Below are 23,181 nucleotides of genomic sequence, written 5' to 3' on the forward strand. Positions count from 1 at the left end.
TATCCATTCCAGGAAGCCTGGGGCTGTGAGTAAGAGTTCTGGGGAGCTCTCTGAAACTCTCTGAGGTATCTGGATGTGGTTGGAGCCTCCTGCCTCCAGCTCTGGCTCAGCAGGATCCCCTCCCCTCTCCCAGTGGTCGGCCTGCCTTCTTTTGGAACAGGAGAATGCTCCTTGCACCAGTGGGGGGCCCAGGAAAGCTGCAGGGGAGCTAGATCCTAGCACTAGCTGGTGGCTGACACAGGAGGAAAAGGTGTGCGAGTGACTCACCCTCCATCTCCTGGGGAAACCACCTCCTGAGACACCTGCCTATTTGCCTCCTGCCTGTACCTGTCACACGGCTTTGCAAAATAGATTTCCCCACTTCTTTCCCTTTGTAACCGGGAAATGAAGTAGCGGGAGCAGGAATCATTACTGAGGAGGTTCCCCCAAGCAGGACTAGAAGAGCACACACTGAGCCTCTTGGGCGGGCAGGAGGGAGAGAATAGGCTCCTGCATCCTACAGAGAGGTCCTCAAAGCTTTTCTCCGTGTTTCTGTGTCTGGGACACACTTTCCCACCATCACCAGCCCCGGGCTCTCTGGGCATTCACATCTCCCTGTGCCTCACTGACTTGGTCTCCTGCTTCCCTTCCAGGCTGGGGAATAACCGTATCACTGCCACAGGAGCCCAGGCGCTGGCCGAGGGGCTCAGAGCCAACACTTCCTTGCAGTTCTTGGGGTAGGTTGGATTCTGGGGCAGAGAGACCCGCATGGGGAGGTTGGAGGATGTAGAGGTGGGTGAAATGTTTCAGCTGGAAGTTCCCCAGAGTCAGGGGCAGAGAGTGGGTGGCCCTTGGCTGCTTCGTGATTGCCTTTCACTCAATAAACAGGAAGTTCAGGATGTGGGGGGGCAGTGCCCATGAGCCTGTAGAAGGAAGCCCTCCAGTCCTTGCTGGTGCTAGGGCTGTGCTTCTCACCTTCGTGTGCACATTGGAACTACTTGGGAGCTTCTGAAGAATGCCATTGCCTGGGCCCCACCCTGAGGTGTGGGGCTTAGGAATCAGGCATTTTAAGAAGTCCCCCCAGAGGATACGCAGCCGCAGCCGAGGACGAGAAGCCAGAGAGGAGATGCAGGTGGCCCCGGGAGGAAGGGGGCTTCACCAGGTCTTTCAGAGCGCTTGTTGCTGCAGGACTGTGCCAGACCTTTCAGGGAGGGCAGCGATTCAGACACAGGGTGGAGGACAGTCCCACAAACCACAGGTCCCCAGAGAGTGTTGGAGTGGGGGTGGAGGGGCGTCCTCTGGTTGCTGGGCTGAGTGACCATCCCCACAGTGGCAGCTGCCTCTCCTGTCCCTTCTCACCTGGTGTGAAGTACGGTCCCTTTGATGAGAAATGGGAGTTTGAGAACCCAAGACTGTAGGAAGACAGACTAACTTAAGACTCAACCCATTTCACTGGCAGGCAAGCTGCCCTCAAGCTCCGTGTGAACCAGAGTGGGACCATGTTCCTTCAAAGGTCAGCACCTTTTCCAGGCTGCCTTATCAGCAGCATAGAGTCCAGCACCAGGGTGGCCCAGCCCCACTAAGCTTTCTCCTGCTCGATTCACAACTAGTATATGCGGGGTGTTCTCTTTCAACACATGTTTATTAAGGCACCTTTCTAGATCAGGCACTGTGCTAAAACCTCCAGTTACTATTGTCTGATCCAAACTGTTCTGAGTGTTGTTTTTTTCCTTCTTGCCTAACAATATATCTTTCGTACCATAATGACTTCATTTTTCAGAGACAAGCTGCTTAGTATTTCACTGGCTGGCTGGCGGTCATCTGTTTGAAGGGCCTCATGTTGAGGCACACTTAGGGTTCAGGTTTTTTTGCTGTTACATGGTTTTTTGCTCTCTCCCTGGGGCACAGAGCCATGTTGGTACATAGCCAGAACCCCATAAACATTTACCTAATGAATGAAAGTGCAGTGAACCTCATACCTTGACCAGCTTTGCTCACTTGTACACATTCAGGTCCAGGCAAACTTCTTATGTGTAAACCAGCCCAGCCGCAAGGTATGAGCTGGGTGCCACCTTTGCAAAGGGAAACATCCATCCAAACTGCAAGTGGGTCTGAGGGGGATGACCCTGGAAGTGAAGGAGTTTGATGCCATGAAGGATTAGGGGATATTAGGGAGGAGCAAGAGAGAATGCTGACTTGTGGAAAAAGAGTGACACTTGTTTCAGGTGGTCCCCAAGGGTAGCAGTTCCCCAGGAAGCAGATCTGACCTAAAGGTCAGGAAAAATGTCACAACTGTGTGAATTGCCATTGAGAGTGAGTTCCCTGAGCCTGAGGTCATGTGCTAGGTGGGCCTCTACTATTCTGTAAACCTGACTGAAAAATATGAGTGCAGTTTGGCTGTTCCTCCAAAAAGGGGGAGGCAGGTCCATTTTGCTGGGACCTAGGAGACCCACTGAGACCTTTCTGGAATTGAGTGGTCCTGCCCCTCTGGTCTGGGACACAGAGAGGAAGGGCACTGTTAACACATGTCTAGGACATATAGCAGTAACTTACTGACTGACCCAATTTGTTGGCCTTTTTAGGTTCTGGGGCAACAAGGTGGGTGATGAGGGGGCCCAGGCCTTGGCTGAAGCCTTGGGTGATCACAAGAGCTTGAGGTGGCTCAGGTAAGCTTCTGGGTCTGTTTGGCCACAGGGAGCCAGCAAGAGGGAGGAGCCTGGGCCACTTTGGGAAGTCCTTCATTTGCTTGAACTTTGTTTTTACCCTGCTGTGTTAGGCAGTGGGGTGAAAGAAAGAGAGCCTTAGCTTTGGAGTCAGGACATTTGAGTCTTTCTGGGTCACTTTGGAGTGTCTCTTCTTCCTCTCTAGGATCTTGATTCCCAAGGGTGCCTAGGTGGCTCAGTCAGTGAAGCATCTGACTCTTGATTTCAACTCAGGTCATGATCTCAGGGTCCTGGGATCCAGCACCACAACAGGTTCCATGCACAGGGGGGAGTCTGCTTGAGATTCTCTCTCTCTCTCTCTCTCTCCCTTTTCCTCTACCCTCCCCTTTCTTTCCCCTCCTTCCCTCTCAACTCTCACTAAAAAAATAAAACCAAAAAAATTCATAAAAAAAGTCTTGATTCCTATCTATAAATTGAAGATTTGTGGCTGGATTAGATATATTTTATCTCCAGGACCAACAGCAATCCATGAATAGTGGCTGCCCAGGGCATCATGCCAGGAAGGAGTTGAAGGCTGCTTCTGGGCTGAATGAAAAAGAGCACTGTGGTCAATTAGTAATGTCTGAAATGACACCCACTGTGTAGTTGGACTCTAGGTGTTGTGCCTTTTGCCTTCCTTGGGTTAGCTTATCTCTGAGGACCCTCTGTGCCTTGACATGTTTTTGTTCCTTGATTCCATTCAGCCTGGTGGGAAACGACATTGGCAGTGTCGGGGCTCGAGCCTTAGCATTAATGTTGGAAAAGAACGTGGCACTGGAAGAACTCTGGTGAGTTGGGGGGATTCACAGCTCGCTCTTTATTCCCGGGCCTCATCTGTGGAAGCAGATAAAACAGGAGTGGATAATTGAGCGGTTGGCCTTTGAGTTTGTCTTTCTGTGTCCCAAGTAGCATGAAGCCTATTGAGCCTGGCGTGAAGGTCCTAATTGTTTTTGGGTAATTGTATTTGTGGGTTTGTATACTGCCTCCATACGGCATGATAGTTGAGAGCAGAGAGTCTGGAATCAAGCTGGCTGAGCTTCAAGGCCTGCTGTGCTCTCTGGCAAGTCATATAATACTCTGTGAATCCTGGGTTTCTTACCCATAAAATGAGGGATGACTGCTTCCAACTGTAAAGCATACGTTACTCTATCAGAATGTTTTATTTCTAAGTCAAGTTGAGTGCCCAAGAACACCAGAGAGTAGAGTGAGGGTCACCTTGGAAGGTGGATTGGGGTTTGGAGGAACTGTAAAGGGGAACCATAAATTGTGCTTACGTTGTTGACCTGAAACTGATTCTCAGTTTCCCGTCCTTTAGATGCCTCTAGTCTGGTCTCCGTATGACATGTTCTGGGCAGTCCCTGATTCTATCAGGGAGATAAAATGTTGACTTCTCCATGAAGCAGGAGGGTGTTGAAACCCCTGATCGTTGTCACAAAATGGATATTGTGGTGGCCTTGGCTGTCAGCAGGGCCCCCTGGCTCTGCCAGTGTCCCATTGATTATGTCCTGCTTGGGCTTTACCACTTGGAAATTCTTGTTAGAGACACGTCTCCCCCGTGGGTCTATTGGTTATAAATACATTAGGCTGCAGATGATGGCGGGGGAACCTCCCATGTCCCGTGGCTCAAACCAGTAAAGGATTTATTTTCTTCCCGTCCAGCGGGTCTGCAGGCAGGCCGCATGGGGTGGTGTAATGGCTCCATGAGGCCAGCAGGGGTCTGATACTGTCTCTGTCCCTTCACATGTCTGTGGCTTCACTGTCCTGGTTGGGTGCCTCCTGGTCCCAGATGGCCGCTATACCTGCAGTACTTCTGTGTCCCCACATTCAGTCTGTATATCCAGGAAGGGCAGGAGGTACAGGCCAGCGAGGCCTCTCTCTTTTTTAAGAGCATTTCCAGGGCCCCCATCTGCCAGTTTCCCCTTATGGGTTCACAGCAGAGTGGATGTTACTGGCCAACCCCGGCCAGAGTGGAGAGTGAGAAATGCAGCTTTATTCCCCCTACCCAAGCCCATGGTTGCCCAAATGGAATGAGACTTCCAATAGTAAGAAAGGAAACATGGATATTCAGTCCCTGGGACATGAGGAAACTTCTCATGTAGAGGAGGCCTGGGGTGAATTCTCTCCCAAAGACACCCCTGGAATTAAAAACCCTCACACCCTACTCTTCTAGTTCTCACTTTATCTGTAACTGTAGATTTTCATTTCAGATTTTCAGATGTTGGATTTTTCTAACTGGGGGAGCAAGCAGGTACATTCTTAGAATAATAAATGTTACCTCTTCCATAATAAATGTTACCACATCAACTGGATTTTCTCTCTTGTTCTTGCCAGCCTGGAGGAGAACCATCTCCGGGATGAAGGTGTGTGTTCTCTGGCCAAAGGACTTGAGAGGAATTCAAGTTTGAAAGTTCTGAAGTAAGGAGCCTATAAGCAGGAACCAGGACGATAATGATGGGCCCGGTGGGGGTGGGGCAGGGAGGGGCGAGGGGGTGTATGTGGGCAGCTTCCTGCCTGGCTAACTCCCATAGGGTGACTTGGCAGTAGTGTCAGGGTTTCCTCCCAAGCACAGACAGAGATTCCAGGGCAAGCTGTTTACTCAGGAGGTGGTCCCAGCACACAGTGGTGGGAGGTCAGGGAAATGATGTAGGGGAGGACAGGGACCCAGTATCAGGTGTGGGGACAGTAACAGGTGTGTCATCAAGCAGTTATCACCCGGGGTATCACGCAGGGCAGCTGGGGCTCAGACCTGCTGGGAGGCTCCAGGAGCCCCTACCCAACTGGGGAGCGAGGCAGCAGGGGTATTTATCCACTAACTGCCTGTCCTCACTGGTGTGCCTGTGGGGATATGAATTTTCCAGCACTTCCAGTTTGCCCTGCACACAGCTGAGCACGCTCCTGGGGTCTGTAGCAGAGAGCAGAGGTTTTCCCAATGAGCAGCCCTCAGAGGTAGACGGGGAACCTGAGCACATGTGTGGGGGGTTGCTGATGGCATCTACTAATGGGGCTTCTGGGACATGTCTGCCCCCTTTCCAGGGGGCCATCTCTGGCTCCAGCCGACCTCTTCTGCCAATCATCTTTAGTTTCTCTCGTGTTACGCAGGCAGGCGTGCTTGCATTTATTCACGTGTGCATTCATTCATTTCTTTGTTGTGCATCCATGCGTGCATTCATCCACTTATGTATTGATGCAAGAAATATTTCTGGAGCACTCACTATGCCAGGCATTGTTGGATGCCCCGAGGATAGAGTGGTGGAAAGAACACAACAGGCCTCAGCCCCCTAGCTCTTAGATTCTAGGGGAGAGGCAGATAATGAACAAGTAAGCAGATATACAAGATTACTTATAATAAAGGCTCCAAAGAGAATTCAAGAGGGAGAGGTGTCAGGGAGTGTCTGGAGGGGCAGGGTTGCAGCTGCCTGGGCAAAAAAGGTGGCATTGGAATTGAAACCTGAATAACAAGAAAAGTTACTGTTCTCGTAATGTCGAGGTCTCAGGACCGCGCACTCCAGGTGGACCGAACTGCAAGTGCAAAAGCCCTGAGACAGAAGCAAGCTTGGTGGTTTTGGGAACAGTGGGCAGGGCCTGCGTGGTTAGACTGTAGTTAGGGAAGGGTAGAGGGGGAAAGGGGCAGGGTAAGGAGGCCACATAGGCCTCAGAGCCATGGGAAGGATTTGGGGCTTTTTTCTAGGGGCATTGAGACGCCTCTGGAGGATTTTAATCAGGGCAGTAACATGATCTGATTTATGTCATAAAAAGATCATGCTTGCAGCTTTGTGCAGAACAGATGCAGGAGGGGTAAGATGGAAATGGGGAGACCAGTCAGGAGCTCCTGCTGTCTTCCAGGCAGGAGATGAAGGAGACTTGTATCAGGCTGGTGGCAGTGGAGAAGGCTGGTGAAGGCGGGCAGGTGCTGGCTGGAGATTCTGTGAGGGTCCAGGAGCCAGAGGGTCCAGGATAGTGGCAGTGTTGGGTGGAAGTTGTGGTGACCACTGCTGGCGGGCTCAGTGGGCAGGTTCCCAGGCCACAGGGTCAGGGAGGGACAGCAGATGTGAGGAGGAGCCCAGCTAGTGATCATCATGGGCTTGTGTCTGGGCTCCCCAAGGCTGGCGCCACACCTGCCGGGGTGCCAGAGGTCTCACTTGAGAGGGACGTCAGGGCATCATCAGATGGTTCCTTGTGCTACAGGAAGGGTGGCATCTGCCCTGACAAATGTGGCCCCGGGGAAAACGCTTGCCTTCAGAGGCAGGCAGACAGCTGCCTCTAGGAGAGTGTCTGCTTTGCTGCCAGCCCGCCATCCACTCTGGCAACACTTGTTTGTGTTGCTTTGCAGGGGCGAGGAAGTTGCCAAATGTTTGGGGAAAACACTTCCACTCGTCATTTGGGTGAAATGGGGCTGGGAGGCCTGGGTGATGCCTGGATTGTCTAAGCTGGGATGCCAGGCTTTGCACACAGGGGCCTTTGGCAGTACCTGGTTTAGTATTAACCAAGTGTGGACATGGCACATTTGTCCTCCCTCGCTGTTGCAGACTTACCCCAGTTGACCCCAAGGGCTGCCAGGTAATAGCAGCAGGGGCTGTCCCACGCTGCCTAGCCTCGAGTCTTATAATTAAGCACTACTGAACTCTAGCATCCCTTACTGTTTCCCCATGAAAACCAAGCTTGTTGGGGTGCTTGGGTGGCTCAGTCAGTTAAGCATCTACCTTTAGCTCAGGTCATGATCCCAGGGTCCTGGGATGGAGCCTCAAGTTGGGCTCCATGCTCAGTGGGGAGTCTGCTTGTCCCTTGCCTTTCCCCTGCTTGTACTCTCTTTCTCTCTCAAATAAATGAATAAGGTTTTTTTTAAACCAAGCGTCATATATATATATATATATATGTATATATATATATACATATATATATGTATATCCCCCCACATCTTTCTTTTTCCAGGCAGAGTGACTGCCAAACATTGCTTAAATGTGTGGGCTCTGAGGGATTGGGTTTGGACCCCAGCTCCACAATTACCCACCATTTCTCCTTGGATTTGTGCTCAAATAACCTTGAGTGTAAACAGGGGTAAAAAGGACCCTGCTTTTAGGGTTGCAAGCACCACTGAAATGATAGAGGTATCAAGCTGGCACATAGTAGGATTTTAGCTAATATTGGCTGTTGTTATTATTAGTACTAGCTTAGGGTCAGCTTCCTGGATGTTCCTGAAATCATGGAGGGCAGACATGTACGTAGTGGAGCTGTCTCAAGAGCCAGGCTATGAGCTAAAGGACAGCATGGGGTGATGGCTCTTCCCCTGCTGTCCCTGACCAGGTGCTTCTCCCCGCCCAATTGCCAGCCTCGTATTTTCTCAAATCCATATCCCTGTTCTCCCCCATCTCCCCCCAGATGAAAATATTACTCTTCATTGATTATTTCCTTTCAGTTGAGTATGGTGCCCAGTGTACCACAGAATATGCCATCCTTTTGTTTAATTCTTAGACTCCGTGAGGTAGGTACTTTCGTAGGTCTGTCTTACAGAGGAGGCAATTGGGACTAATTTGCCTGAGATCAAAAAGGAAGTGGAATACATTGGATTGGAACCCAGGAGTAAAATTCACATACTTAACCCCCGTGCCATAGCAACTTCCTAAGGCAGTAGCTACTTAATTAGATACATGACTGTGTATAGCGGAGGGGACAAGGGTGAATTTCCCTTAAGGCCTTGAGCCTTTGTGGATGAGCTCGTTGGGAATCACAGACAGGAGAGGGACATGTCAAGGGGACAGGTGGGCTTCTGTAGGCTGGCCAACTCCCAGAGCTTCCTTTAATGGGACAGGCCCAAGAGGAGAATCAAGCATCCTTGAAGCTCACCTGTCCATCTTACTCTCTAGGCTGTCCAACAACTGCATCACCTACCTTGGGGCAGAAGGCCTCCTGCAGGCCCTGGAAAAGAATGATACCATCCTGGAAGTCTGGTAAGGCCCCTGGGCAGGCCTCTTTACCTCTCTGAGCCTCACTTTTCCAATCTGTAAAATGGAGCCAGGAGAGAGGGATACCTGGGCATTTTCCCTCTGGGCCCTGACATTCAGTAGCGTTCTGCATGCAATGGATCTAATCTCTCTCTGAGAAAGATGTTTTTATATCTCCAAGCATGGACCAACTGGTTTTTTTTTTTTTTTTTAAGTGATTTGTTTTTAAGTCCTGAGTATTCAGGAATACTTCAGTTCCAGGTAACAGTGTAAGGAGGGGGTGTGGCGGATGAGTGACACGGCCACAAGAACTCGGGGCCATTACACCTGCCTTCCTAGATCAAGGCTGTTGTATCAGAGCCCTTGGATGGAGGTGACATCGGCAGTGGGAGGCGGGTACTGTTGCACAGTGTTTCTAGATCTTTATAATTAAAAGCCATGTTCCTTCATGCATTTGAAAAAAGCAGTGAGTCACAACTTGAGAGATTGATCCTCCTTCTTTCCAGGGATGTATTTATCACTCACAGAGTTAGTAAAAAGATTTCCTCTGGCTTAACATGTTAAGAGTGAATGTCCCGCTATACCCATTTCAGTCTCTGGGCTAGAAGCCAGCCTTTTAAAAGTAGGAGATTTCCCCATGGAAATCTGTTTTTTTGAGGTTTCTCCTAAAAGCTTCCAACTCTGGGTTCCTACCGGAAAATGCTGGTAAGTAAGCAGAGTAGAGAAGGACTGATCCCACTCAGCTGGGCAGACTGGCTCATGCTGACCATAGCACGGCCACCAAGCCTGTCGTCTTGGACCGGCTACTTGGACTGCTACATATTACCTGTCTCATCCCTGCGAGCTTGTGACCCTTGCTTTTTTGCATATGCAGACTGACTGCTCTCTCCCTCAAAAATCCTATCAAGGCAGCAGCAACAATACATATCGCAGGATGAAGTTAAAAATAAAGACTTGTAGGAGTCTGTCCTGGGAAGAGATTTTTTCCTTTCTGGATGATTGTGTAATCCCTGTAGGCCATGAGGTCCTCAGGGCCTGGGCAATGTGTGGGTTTTTGTTTTTGCGTTTGTTTTAAACCATCGCATGGTTATAGGAAATGTCACATTCTGTGTCCCCGGGGGAAGGAAGCCAAGATCAGGTTGATATTTTAAGGGTTCTGATGTTATTTGCTGCCTGTTGGCAGAGCATGGGAGGGCATCACGGCTTGCTCACTGCATTCTTGATGGATTCTGCTGTTGCCTTAAAAAAGAATTGCTGGCCTTGGGGAGTCGGGGCCGGCTGGGTCTGGTGTGGATTTTCTCTGCAGAGTCACGGAGGCTTGCTTCATCACATACAGTGATTCACGAGCCACCTGGTGGACCGGTGGACCGAGCTAACACCCACATGGGAAGGCTCAAGGGGCCAGGCCATTTAGGCCTGGGGCTTAGAAAGTAGCGGCTTCTAATGAAAAGCACCACTCTGGCTCAGTGCTCATCGAAACCCCTCTTTGCTTTACCCCCTTTAGGCTCCGAGGCAACACTTTCTCCTTGGAGGAAATGGAGAGGCTCAGCCAGAGGGACACCAGACTGTTGCTCTGAAGCCGGGGGGGCCAGCATTTATCTCAGTTTGTTTGCGAACAGGCTGTGGGTGTGGGTCCTAGAAGCTGGATTACGTCTGGCAGCAGCCCATTCACGCAGAACTGCATCCTTCCCAGGGCAGGGGTGGCACAGTGGGTCATCTTTGTTCTGGCAGAAGAAGGAGTGACAGCGCCCCTCAGAGTGGACATTTCTGCAGCCTACTTCTGCATCCAATTCTTCCCAAGATTCCGTCCATGGAATGCAGAAGAGGGCCAGCTCCTCTCCACCTGCAGCGGGTCTGACGTGGGTCAGTGGGGCCCATGGGTGTTACTGCATCACTGTGTGCCTGTTGCTGTAGAGACCTAGATCCATATGAGAGGCCCCTTTCCACCTGCTTCACAATGAGGAGAGGGAGTCAGGAAGCAGTTTTCTGCTGTCTTAACTCGTGGGTCGTCATCTATCCAGGCCGTTCCCCACCTCTTGTCCCTCCACCCATCCTGGACCCCTGCACCTGGCACTTCCTTTGTGAGTAAGGATTCAGAATACCGGTGTCGTCAGCTTTGATATTTTGAGCCTCCCTCCACCACACCCCTACCCCCACCCCTACACCTGCGCAGAGTGGGAAGGGCTCTAATTTACCTGCCGTCCTTCCTAATACTTAAGACATTATTGAAAGGGGACACATGACAGCCATTTGTTCCCCAAGACATTTTGGATTGTCAAGAAAAATAAGACCATGCTACAGCTGATATCACACACACACACTTCCATTTCCAGTGAAGTCAATTAGTCTTCATTCAGTTAAGCCTTTGGAAACTACTCCCCACCAGAATGCAGTTTTTAGGATCAGTCTGGGCCAGAGTTTTGAGCAGTCCCACCAGGTCTCCCGTTGATGCCTGGGAGCTGGACTCTGACAGCCGACTTCCAAAAGACATGCATAAGAGATGGTCCAGTGTTATGTGACTTAAAGTTATGGATTAAACGTTTACAGGGGCAAAATCAAAGCCTTTTCCTTACAAGGCACATGTTTTTCTGCATTTTCTCCAAATGATGCGTGAGGCTTCAACCTCTGTAAACTCAGGTGCTCTGCAAGTGTTGTTATTTAAACACTATTATTTGTGAAAACTGGTTAATATTTATAAACCACTTTGTTATATTCACTGTTTTTTTTTTTTTGTAAAAAACACAACAATGAATGTTATGCTGTAAATAGTCACAGAGAAGAAATCTGTGGAGTCCCCAAAGCTGTCTTCATTGTGACCAAACATTAAAAAACAAAACAAAACAAAAAAAAACGAACATTCCTGAGTGTTGTCAAATATCAAAGCACAATTTTCTACTTAGAGGGGGAAGAATGCTGTTTTGAGCAGAAAATTTATTGTTTGGGGCAAAAGCAATTCTTAGAAATGGGCTTGCGAACAAAACCCTTTGGGCTTCGGCTCAGAAAGGTTTAACCCTGCGTGAAATTTGAGGCTGTGCAGGGAGGATCCTTGTGGTGCCCCACATGGCTGAATGGCAAGTGTGAGGAGGTCCTTGGGCCTCCTTTGATTCTCTCCCAGTGATTCCAAGAGTCTTTAGCAGGGGAGAGATGGAGAAGGTTCAAGAACAGCTCTCCTCAGTGGGCAGCCTCCTGGGTAGGCCTTATTGACCTCATTCTCAACTCCATTTAATGAGCAAGGGCTCAGGTGGCTACTCACTGAAGTGAGATCCGCTCCCTTGAAATGTTTTGCGTGGGCCTGGCTCACTAAATGGCTGCGGCATCTCCGTGGGCTCTCGGTGGTGGTGGTAGTTTCTGTCCAGACAACTGTTCTGATACAGAAGACCAGGAGGAAGGTGGAGATGGATGGGCTTGCTTTCCCCGAGGACCATACGCAGCAGTCCATTCGTGTGGTGGCGTCTTGGATTGTAAATTTCATTTTCCTTAAATTCATTCGTCAGTGATGTGTTGGCCAGATATGTTAGGACCGTCGGTGGATGAACAAAACAGACATGATCCCTGTCCTCAAGGCACTTGAGGAGGGAGGAGAGGCAGGAAGGATACTAGTGAACTGGAAGATATATAAAATAAGGTCTGCTGTAGTAAGTGGTAGGGAGGAAAGAAACAAAGGTTCAAAATAGAGGGGAACCCTTCAAACTGGGGATTGGTCACAGACCTGTAAGCTGGGACCCCAAAATGAGAAGGGGCTGGCTTTGCCAAAAGTGTGTGTGGGGGGGGGGCTTGTTCACTGTGCATGAAGACCCTGTCATGGGGAAGAGCTTGGTATGTGTACTAGGCTGAGTGATGGCCCCAAATATTTAGCTCATCATTCCTGGAGCCTCTGACTGTTGCCTTATGTGGCAAAAGGGACTTTATAAAGATGTGATTAAGTAGTGCCTGGGTGGCTCAGTTGGTTAAGCATCAGACTCTTGACTTTGGCTCAGGTCAGTATCTCAGGGTCAGGAGATGAAGCCCCACGTCTGCCAGGGTCTGTGCTCAGCAGGGAGTCTGCTTGAGATTTACTTCCCTCTCCTTTTGCCCCTCTCCCTCTCAAGCTCTCTCTCTTTCTCAAATAATAATAATAATAATAATAATAATAATAATAATAATAATAATAAAGATGTGATTAAGAGGAGGATCTTGGGATGGGGAGAGTTTCTTACATTATCTAGATAGACCCTAATTGCAACCACAGGTGACTTTGTAAGAGAAAGGCAGAGGGAGACTTGAAGGAAGAAGGTGGTGTGACCCCAAGTAAGATGCTAGATTGCTGGCTTCAAAGGTAGAGGAAGGGGCCCCCTGGGCCAGGACATGTAGCTCTGGAAGCTGGAGAAGTCAAGGACACAGATTTTCCCCTAGAACCTCCAGAGGGAGCACAGCCTTGCTGCCTCTTTGGTTCCAGCCCATTTTGGATTCTGGTTTTGGATTCTGGTCTCCAGGACTGTAAGAGAAAAATTTGTATCATTTTATGTCACCAAGTTTATGGTCATTTGTCACAGCAGCTACAGGAAACAAATATGGTATGTTTAAGGCAAGCTAAGGGGTGAGTGTCACTACATGGGTTCGGGGAGGTAAATAGGGCCAGTTCATGAAGCACTGGGTTGACCATGTGACCATGTGACCAAGGTTTGGGCTAGATCTTAGAATAATGGCAGGCCATTGGAGAGTTCTAAGCAGGGTCACAACATGAACCAATGATGTTTAAAGAAGACCAACTTCTGGTTGGAGAAGGGTCTGTAAGGCATAGGGGTGGGATGAGCAGAAAAACTAGAAAGACCACCGAGGAGCTATTGTGGGTAAGAGGCAATTGGCTGTTTTAATGTGGTGTCAGCAGAGGTGGAGAGAAGAGGATGGAGAGAAACATTTTAGGAATCGATTCCCAAAGGTCTACAAATGGAATGGATGAGAGAAGAGGGAGAGAGGAGACTGAAGGCTCATTAAAAAAAAAAAAAAAGATTTATTTATGAGAGACACACAGAGAGAGGCAGAGACAATAGGCAGAGGGAGAAACAGGATTCCTGCAGGCAGACTGATGTGGGACTGGATCCCAGGACCCAGAGGCTCAACTGCTGAGCCACCCAGGTGTCCCAAGGCTTCTCGATTTTTGACTTGAGTAACTGGGGACACCACCCTGGAAGTCAGGTGGGAACAAGCATGGAAGCAGGAGGGACTTTGTTTCAATTGTCAAGTTTGGGACACCTAAGTGAAGTCCAGTGAAGACACCAAGTTATGCTGTGAGTCTGGAGCTCATGATAGAGGTCACTGCCAGGTTTAACAGCATGGGTGTCCTCAGCATCTAAAGGGGGATGGGGTCATTGGGCCTGGATGTTATCACCCAGGGAGAGATTATGGAGAAAGAAGAGTTCAAGAGGGCCCAGGGAAGAGTGCCACCGGGACCTGGATATGCGCTTACTGTCAGAGCTCAGAGTAGAAGCTTCTTGAATTTCCAAAGTCCAACAGATCCACCAAAAGCATTCTAGGCCTGGGCAGGTAACTTGCAAACAAGTTAGCAGACTTCCAGAAATCACTTTGCAGATTTCAGAAATTACTTCCAGAACAGAAACAGACACATTCCAGATCTGTGGCTGAGAATACATAATTCTTATGTGCGGAGGAAAAAAAAGGTACCAGCAGCAAGATAATTTTTTAAAGGAGCTTCAGACTTTAATTATATTCACCATCATCCTAGAAGAAAAAAAATGTCAATCTGAGTGCTCCCCCCTCACATCCCCCCCCCCAACATAGCGCCAAAACCAGATACTGGAATGAATATACCCTGCAGAAGTGTGGGAGGTGGAATCACATTCTAAGCAGGCTGAGTTGAGACTACATACAGCATCATTTCATTATTGCACCAACACATCTTCACGCCTCCATCCCCACTCAGGAGATGGGTGCAGCCCAGCGGGTGAAGCACAGAGCGGTGGGGCACACCCTCTGATGTGCCCGCGCGAGGGAATGCATAGGCTCCGGCCCTGGGTGGCAGCTCTCAGGTGAACAGCAAGATCGTGAGGACCATCAGGGCCATCTCGGGCAGTTCCCCTTGGAGAATTACATGGGGAGAGCCTGCAGCTGTGCGGATGGCAATCCAGAATCTAAGGAATCTTGTTTTATTTTTTCTCTTCTTTAATCCTCCCTCCCTTCCCTCCTCCTCCCTCCTCCCTCCCTCCTCCCTCCTCCTTCCTTCCTTCCTTCCTTCCTTCCTTCCTTCCTTCCTTCCTTCTTTCCTTCCTCTAAATATCATCTCATCTATCATCACTTCCAGAACAGTCCAGAAATCCAAAATCCCCTAAGCATCACCCCTCCCTTATCACTCATCCTGAAAATCCCTCCTCTCCCTTTTTAACTTGGAAAAACTTTTTTCTTGACATCTTCAGTTCCACATCCCCCACCCCCAGCAAACAAGGGCCTCCTTAGGGCCCCACCCCTTGCCGGGCTTACTGCCATCAGTGTCTTAACTGGCCTCACTGCTGCTGCCCTTGCCCCACAGCGTGAGCCTGTGAAAAGGTAAATCAGATGAGGAACTGCTCTGATTGAAATTCTCCAGAATTTCCCAATCTGGCTCAGGGTGAAAGTCAAAGTCCCCTGCTGGCCTGGCCCAGCCCTGTGTTTTCACTGTCCTCCTCTTTGCCACTCACCGCCCCCCCACCTCGCCTGTGCTCCAGCCACACAGCTTCTTGATGGCTCCTTGATAATGCAAACTGCTTCCAGACCTTTGTATTTGCCTATTTCCTCTTACAGGAACAGTCCTCCCCAGACATTGGCATGGCTAGCTTCCTCATTTACTATAGATCTTTGTTCAAGTGTCAGCTCAAGGGAGTCCTTGCCTGAACTATCTACCTAAAATAGCAGTCCCCAACCACTCTCTTCTCCCCAGCCCTGCTTCATAGTGTCTTCTCAGTATGCACCACCCGACGTACATGTGTTTCTTCCTTCCCCTAGAATGTTAGTTAGCTCCATGAGCACAAGAGCCATGAGAACAAGAGTCCTTTGGGTCTAGAGTGGTGCCTAATGCATAGTCGATGCTCAAATATTTGTTAATCAAATGGAGAATCATCCTGATTAAAGGAGGAAGAACATAAAATTCGGGGAAGATTATAAAAATGAATCACCTTTTCCCCAATACTATTGGTGTCTCCTTCCTAAGAGAGGAAGACCTCCTGCCACATGGCATCATTCCTGATGTATTTACTGTCCCAAGTGGGATTCCAGATGCAGCACAAAGGTCCCAATGAAGAGCATTAGACCCTTTTCTCTGTGGGTGTGTTTTTCAAATCACACAGAAATAAATCATTTGCCATTGATAATAGCAAACAGCTCAAACAGGGAAGCATGGATTTATAGTTCAGCAGGATTAGGGTAAAGATCATTAAAGTAATTCCTTTTATCTTATCAAAAAGAGCTTTTGGGTGACCAGAGTAAAAACCCCCAGACAGAATGTTCAGTAGCACCTGGAGCCTCCCCCGATACCCCAACTGCCAAAAGACAAGCATATCCCTGGTATGGCGGACTCTCCACTCATCTGTTGATTAAAACACCACACTGGGCTGTATGGAGAAAGAGTCTGTGCAGTATCCTTGCCTCTGGGGCTGCCTGGTCCAGCTGACCCCATCATTTAGAGCTTATTCATTAGCCCCATGGTTTAGAGCTTATTCTAAAGGCTCCTATTCACAGGAGGGGTGGAGAGTTGGCTGGAAGCATGGGAGGCTGGATGAACTACTGGAATTGCCATTTCCTGGGAGGGAAAAGGCAGGTCTGTGGTAGGAGTGGAGGAGTGTCAGGAGCTCACTTTTGGCTGTGTCAGGAGGAGGTGTTGAATCGGCAGTAGGATATAAAATACTGATTTTGGTGAGGCTGGAAGTAGGAGGTTGCCTGTGGCAGCCATTTGGGGAGCATGGGGCGGGGCCGAAGAACTAACCATTACTAGTGCTGCTGAGAAGCTTTGTTTGGGTCCTGCCTAGGTGTTAGTCCAAGCCACAGGTCCCTACCAGGCGATCAGATTTCCAGCTCTTGGGGGAGGGAGCTCCTTTCAATTCAATGACTTTTTGTTGGGTTCCTCCTGCGTATACTGAGAGCTATGTGCACAACAGTTTAGAATCAGAGTGAAATTATTAAGATCCTTCCTTGGGATCCTGCTCTTAAGCTAAAGACCAAAACTTGACCCGGGCCTCCAAGGTTCTGCCTCAAGGGCTCTTTTTGCCCACATTTACTGTGCTCTGTCTCTTTCAGTTTCTTCAACACATCACGCATAGTCTTCTTCCCTTTGCCAAAGTGCTCCCTCCCCCGCTCTGCCGCTAGTCATCTTTCCTTCATCTTACAGGTGACTTCCTCAAACAGGCCGCCCTAACCCAAGCGCCCAGCCACCATTTATGTGTGCACAGAACAGTTCTCCTTCTGGGGCTTCCTCCACCCTCTGTAATTTAGTAAGTGATCTTGTAGCTAGTCATTTAAGGTTGGCTCTTCCTTGCCAGAGGGCAAGGGTGGGATCTCCTCTCACTCTGTGTTTCTTGGTACCTGCTCAGTAGCTCCACCAGCAGTTGTGTGAATCCTGGCCGGGCTGAGTGGAACACGCTGTGTCAGGTGGTGGATACACAAAGGTGAACAAGCAGGGCCTGGAGCTTTCTGCAAAGACCCTTGGAAGAAGGTGGACTTCGCTTAGGCCTGAAACAGAGGGAGGATTGGAAGGTAGAGGGGAGAGGCATTTCAGCTGGAGGATCTGTTTAAACAGAGCTGGAAAGAGTCCTGACTCGAAATCAGGAGAATCAGGGTCTCAGCTCACCTCTTAGGTGACCTGGGACAAGTTATTTTCCCTCTCTGGACCTTAATCTCTTGTCTGTAAAAGGAGAGGCTGGTATATCAAGAATTGCAAATAATTGCACCATGACACTATTCCCCCATCTTATCCCCTGGCAGACATCTCTTTCACCCCGAGAGCCTGAACAGAGTTTTAGAATTGTTTTCAACACAAAGTCCTGGGCAGCCATTACCAATTGATAGGAGATGGTAAATGAGATAAGCCCTATTTATCAGACGTGGCTTGGGAGACTATCTCTTGGATGAAGTCGGGCTTTGACAGCGTCTGGTTCAAGGAATGGGTCGCAGGAGGACAGAGCAAGGGTTCTGACAGCTATGGGTAGAGCAAAAAGCCCCACTGAAGCAGAGGGCTCAGCAGCACCAAACACCACCATCAGAAAAGGCTTGAAGATGTCCTAGTTCAGTGGTGGCAAACTGGCCTACAGGGGCCAGGAGATAATATAAAGGAGACAAATGTGCCGGGAGAATAAACTAGGGAATGGTGAGCAGTGTGGCGAGTGGGGGAAGGGGAGACTGCCTGCCTTTTCTCAAAGGTTTCAATTCAAACTCTTTCCCTCCCACTGCACTTCTACTTCTCTCTCCTCCTCCTCACTGTATAGGTCAAGCGAAAACAGTCTTCAGGCTGCATTGCTTGCCCAGACAACCAGACGATGACCTCTGAGTCCTCCTGACTTTACTGGAGAATCTAGATCTGGGAGGGAAGAGTATCACTGAAGGCCACACTGTGAGCCAGGCCTGTTGATTTCTTTATTGCTTTCTACTGCAATTGTGGTTCAGGAAGCTTGGGACCCAGGATAAGGATGAACTAAGGAGAGACAAGAGTAGATTGAGGATTAGGTTTTCAAAAGCTGTCCACTGCATCCTGGGTGTTTAAGGCAAGGGAGGTGGGTGGCCCGTTTACTAGTACTATTAGCGATCACTCATGTGACTTCTTTTATGTGCTCACTGGTTTAAACTGCCCAGATCTTCAGAAATGTCACTTTCCATTGGGGAAATGTTCCCTCTCATGATTAAACACACACACACACACACACACACACACACACACACACACACACACACCTCTTCTATCCTCAGTATTAATCACCTTCTCCTATAATTGGTATTTAAAATGTCAAAGGAGAAGGAATTAATTAACAGGAGTATCCAGTGCAGCAAGGCATGCTATGCTGCAAGGCTCTGGGACTGATTATAAAAAGCACTTCCTTAAATATTTTGAGCACTTTTGGGAATCTGAAACCTCCCTTCTAATTGAGAGATCCTTAACTACACCCCAAGTCCTGGCTGGTGGCCAGGGGTGCAGAGCCGAGTGAGGCAGCGAGTGGAAATCCCTTCCTCGCGCCACCCTAGGGAGACCTCCCTGCAAACTGGGATAGGTGGCAACAGAGGTTTCGAAACAGCAGAGGTCCCTGGGTGGATTCTGAGGGAGGAGAAGAGATTCAGCATGACTGAGCTCCGGCGGTGTGTCGGGAACTCAACCCGCGGCCTTTCACAACAGTTCTGTAGGACAGGTGCTGACGGTTATCTCCATTTTACAGATGAGCATATCGAGGCTTAGCGTGGTGGCGAGATCCTCAGGTCACGAGGCTCTCAGTTGAAAGCGCAAAGGATTCAAACTTAAGTCTGATTCTAAAGCTTTGCTTTTTCGTGGAATGTTGAAATCCTGTGCCCAGCTCGCGTCACCCCAGTCCCAAACTCCCTGCAGGAGTTTTGACAGCTACGCCAAGAGCCCAGAGCCGGGGCTGGGAGGTGCAGCGGCGAGCAGCCCAGCGCCCCGCCCCGGCTCCGGTGCCGACCAATGGTAATGCGGCACCCGCAGTCTTTTGTCCAATCAGCTGGAGCTCCCCGCCCACCTCCCCCGCTCCGCCTCCCCCCCTCCCCCCGCTTTCCCTTTGGCTCGACCGAGCTTGACGGAGCGGAAAGTCCCTTCAGCCGGCTCCGGGCCGGCAGCCATTGGAGGAAGGTCTGTCAGAGGGCGGCCCAATCAGAGCGCGCACAGAGACGGGTCTCGGGCTGTGATTGGCCAGCGCGGCAGTCGCCCTTCCCCCCGCTCCCTCTCTCCCCCCCCGGGGCGGCTCGGAGGCGGGGCAGGTGGGGGCGGGCCCAGGTAGCAGGTTCGGCTGCGCCGCGGCCGCGCGTCGGAGGTAAATATTAAGGCGGTGGGTGTGGGGCGCTGGGGCCGGACCGGGACGCGGGCTGGCGACCCCGGGAAGGGGCGACGCCCCGCCGCCGAGGTGAGTGAGCGAGCGGGCGGCTGCGCCCCCCAGGCGTCCCTCCCCGGCCTCGGGGCGCCTCCAGCTGCCGCCGCGGCCGTCGGGCCCTCGGCGCCGGCCCGTTAGTCGCCCTGGCCCGGAGCCGGCCAGGCCCGCGGGGTGCTGAGCCCGCTGACGTCAGCCCGGGCTCCCCCGCCCCGGGGCTCCCCCCCGCCCCTCCCCGCCCCCGGGCTTCCTGAGAGGGCTCCCGAGCCGGGGGAGCGTGGTCGCCGCCCCGGGACCTCCGAACAGAGGGGACCTGCGGTGGGAGCCGCGGGGGACACCTTTACAGATGGGGAAACTGAGGCACGGGCCGCCGGCCGGCCCCCGACGGCCCCCGACGGCCCCCGACGGCCCCCGACGGCCTGGAGAGCCCCGGCTGTCCGTCTCGATCGCTCGGCCTCGGGGTGATGGTGGCTCCCGTCCAGGAAAAGCAGTCGGGGCTCTGGCCTCGTTAATGGCGTGTTCTGCTTTTTCTTTCAGTTTCCCCCTTTCCAGGGTGAGGATGGTTTCCTACGACCCGGAGTTCTTTCGTTGAAAGGTGCGCTCTGTCGAAACAAGGTATTCTTTTCCTTCCTTTTGTTTTTCTTTGTAATCGTGTTGAAGATCTGCCCCGGGGGGCGGGGGGAATTGGGGAGTCTTGAGAGAAGATAGTGTTTCCTGGGTTTGTTTCTCGGCTGGGTCAGCTGCCCGGTTATTCATGTACTTGGCATCTTTTCTATTCCACCCTGTGGCATTTGCATGTTTTAGGGTGGTTGTCATCTTCCAGCCACCCAGCCTTTTAGGCTGTTCAGCCCCCGACGTCCCTGCCCCCCATCCTCTCCCTCTCCCTCTCCCTCTCCCGGGTCTCCCTGCAAAGTTGTATCCTTCGCTCCGCGGAGGAGCATTCCCTGCCTCGCTTCTGAATTCGGGCTAATAGAGATCTTAATAAGACTGTTCCTTTTGCAGTCATTGGCTCCGGGAAAAAAAAAAAAAAAATCCAGGCCTTGAGGGAGGGTGTTCATTCAAGGGTTGGTGTTCTGCACACCCCCTCACGCCCGGAGTACACTGAATGGCCCCGAGCATTAGGCTGCCAGGCCCCCACCGGGTAGTGGGTGGATTTGAGCAAGAACAGTATTGGGAGAAAATGACTTGCTGCGAATTCTTGTGGAAGTTCGTGTACTGTGAATGTCGGCATCACCCAGAACATTCTCCAGTGTTCTGCTGCAAAATGTTACTTACAGTTATTCCCGTGAAGAAGCCTTCCTGTGGATGATAACTTTTGCGAAGAGCTGATGAGACCAGGGCTGTATTACATAAAACAAACATTCAGCAGCAGTAATCTCTTGTGGTCTGGCACGCCTGGACTGTGATTTCTTTCTTCTCTTTCTTTCTTTCTTTCTTTCTTTCTTTCTTTCTTTCTTTCTTTCTTTCTTTCTTTCTTTCTTTCTCTTTCTTTCTTTCTTTCTTTCTTTCTTTCTCTCTTTCTCTCTTTCTCTCTTTCTTTTTTTTTTCCTTTTGCTTGACTTAATGGAAGTCTTTATCACAAGAAGAGAGAAAGGAAAATCATCCTGCTCATCAAACGATTAGTATTTTGTTCCTGGTTTCCACACTTTGACCTTCAATTTGTCAAGGTATCCTCATCAGTTACACACAATTTATAGGCATCGAACATGGTGTGAAGGTCTAGGAAGCCAGTTTCAAGTGAACCTCAAAAACAGCTTGTTTTTATGATTGTGAATTTTTGATTTGTTTCTTCTCACGTGTGTGACAATGCAGTAGGATGAACATCAGCTGTGACTTCATTTATTCTGAGAAGTAGTATAGTATACTTTTTTCCCCCCTCTTTTAACCTGGAGGATGCTTTTGATCACTTCAACACCTAGGATGAGGAAATGGCATTTTGATCTTCACTTTTCTCACCTGGGTTAACCAAATTGTTGGTTCGTTTCACACGTACTGAATGCCCATTACGTGTGAGGCACTGGTTTGGCCTGGGAGATAACAAGATGAAGGACTTAGGGAGTTCCCGGTTTGGAAGTGGAGGGGCCGGGTTTAACCCTAGGGAGACTGTTCCTTGTTCTTCTGCCATGAATATACATGAATATACATGAATATATATGCAGGAGCCAGACTCTTTTTTTTTTTTTATCTTATAAATCCCGCTTGTTTTAGGGACTGATGACTCGTGCATTTGGGTTGCAAGTTAGAATGTGGGGAAAGATAAAACTGACTCTTTTCTGATCATGGAGTCTCTGTTTTTCTGTTGGTAGCTGTTCAGTAGTATAACAACTTGTTCTTTTAGTGACAGAGATTATTCCTTAAAACGGTGATTATTCTAACTATCCAGAAGCTTTTGGAAAAAGTCCTGTATGTCTTCTTTCTTTGTATTCATGATGACTTTCCTGTCTCTTTGCCATTTATAATTGAGGGCAGTATTTGAGTATTGTAAGTTTTATTCTGATTTAGGTAGCCTCCTGTGGTTTTTAGAACAAGTCGGGATATTTGAGAAGATGCAAAAAGGTTCTTGAATTCGATCTTTGTTTTCTGTAGTGAGGTTCTTTGAATAGTATAACCTGATAGCTTGAGAATTGAAAAGACATTGCATTTTCTAGACAACCGTTGTCAATTGTATGTAGTTAATGCTGTTCATCTGTACTATATATTATCTTTTAGAATGTGGTGATTCTGACCTTTAATATTTCTGTATAAAACATATTTCCTGACTATCTTTTTTATTGGATTGATAGAACACTGATAAATATTTGTCTTTCAACCTCTGTCTTGGTCTAATGAATTTATTTTAATACAGTTAAACTCCTGTTTGTTCAGAATCCAGAACCTCAACAAGCTCAGATAACCAGAAATATTTTCAGAATCTCTGTGACTCTGAACCATTCCCTCTTCTCGAATGTTGTCAAAAGAAAGGTTTTCTGTATGGTTTAGGGTTAAATATATCATTGCACTCCACCTCTTTGGTCATCTTCACTCAGTGCTTAGAGTAATTATCAGGATATTCATAATCACTCAATTTTCCAGTCTGAGATAAGTACGAAGGCATTTAGATGAATCATTTGTGATATATTTACACTCAAAGTGAAGGATACTATTAGAGGCAGTTTTAAGCCAATTAGACCTGAAAGGTAGTAAGAGAACATAAAGTAGGGCAGTTATCATATCTTAAATCTGTCATACCTCTTAGTATCTAACACCGTGCTGAGTGCACAAAAATGTTAAATAAACAAACCTTGATTGATAAAGAACTCATTGACAATGTCATTTAAATCTTTCCCATATAGTCTTTAGGTTTTATTGCTTGGCGTCCTTAAGACTTAATTTAACTGTTACTCATATTCCAGTGAAAGAAGAACGTTGTCATCCTATTTATTTCTATGGTGGAGTAAAGTCTCTTTATTAACCTGTTTCTGCTGTAATGGCAGTATGTGAGTTATTCACAATCATTGAATTTATTATCTTGTATAG

General features: G+C 49.1%; 2 protein-coding genes across 14 annotated transcripts in view; both read left to right on the top strand.

Annotated features, from left to right (window-relative positions):
• The window catches only part of NOD2 (nucleotide binding oligomerization domain containing 2), a 36,772-nt gene extending 25,318 nt beyond the window's left edge, over window positions 1-11,454 (top strand). For 4 of the 5 annotated variants that reach the window (XM_055332100.1, XM_055332105.1, XM_055332103.1 and 1 more), the window contains 6 exons: window positions 633-716; window positions 2,562-2,645; window positions 3,386-3,469; window positions 5,013-5,096; window positions 8,543-8,626; window positions 10,125-11,454. In XM_055332100.1, the coding sequence (XP_055188075.1) occupies window positions 633-716; window positions 2,562-2,645; window positions 3,386-3,469; window positions 5,013-5,096; window positions 8,543-8,626; window positions 10,125-10,197 (493 nt within the window). In that variant the 3' untranslated portion in view covers window positions 10,198-11,454. The remainder of the gene's footprint in view (window positions 1-632; window positions 717-2,561; window positions 2,646-3,385; window positions 3,470-5,012; window positions 5,097-8,542; window positions 8,627-10,124) is intronic. The other variant, XM_055332102.1, reaches the window with a different exon arrangement.
• An 8,099-nt stretch (window positions 11,455-19,553) lies between these two features.
• The window catches only part of CYLD (CYLD lysine 63 deubiquitinase), a 72,681-nt gene continuing 69,053 nt past the window's right edge, over window positions 19,554-23,181 (top strand). For 4 of the 9 annotated variants that reach the window (XR_008665266.1, XM_055331744.1, XM_055331748.1 and 1 more), the window contains exons 1-2: window positions 19,596-19,701; window positions 20,203-20,280. The gene's annotated coding sequence lies outside the window, so the exon portion shown is untranslated. Of the gene's footprint in view, window positions 19,702-20,202; window positions 20,281-23,181 lie in introns of all 9 variants that reach the window. The other 5 variants (XM_055331745.1, XM_055331750.1, XM_055331746.1 and 2 more) reach the window with 4 other exon arrangements.

Source organism: Nyctereutes procyonoides, unplaced genomic scaffold (assembly GCF_905146905.1).
Source record: "Nyctereutes procyonoides isolate TBG_1078 unplaced genomic scaffold, NYPRO_anot_genome, whole genome shotgun sequence".
Lineage (NCBI taxonomy): Eukaryota > Metazoa > Chordata > Mammalia > Carnivora > Canidae > Nyctereutes > Nyctereutes procyonoides.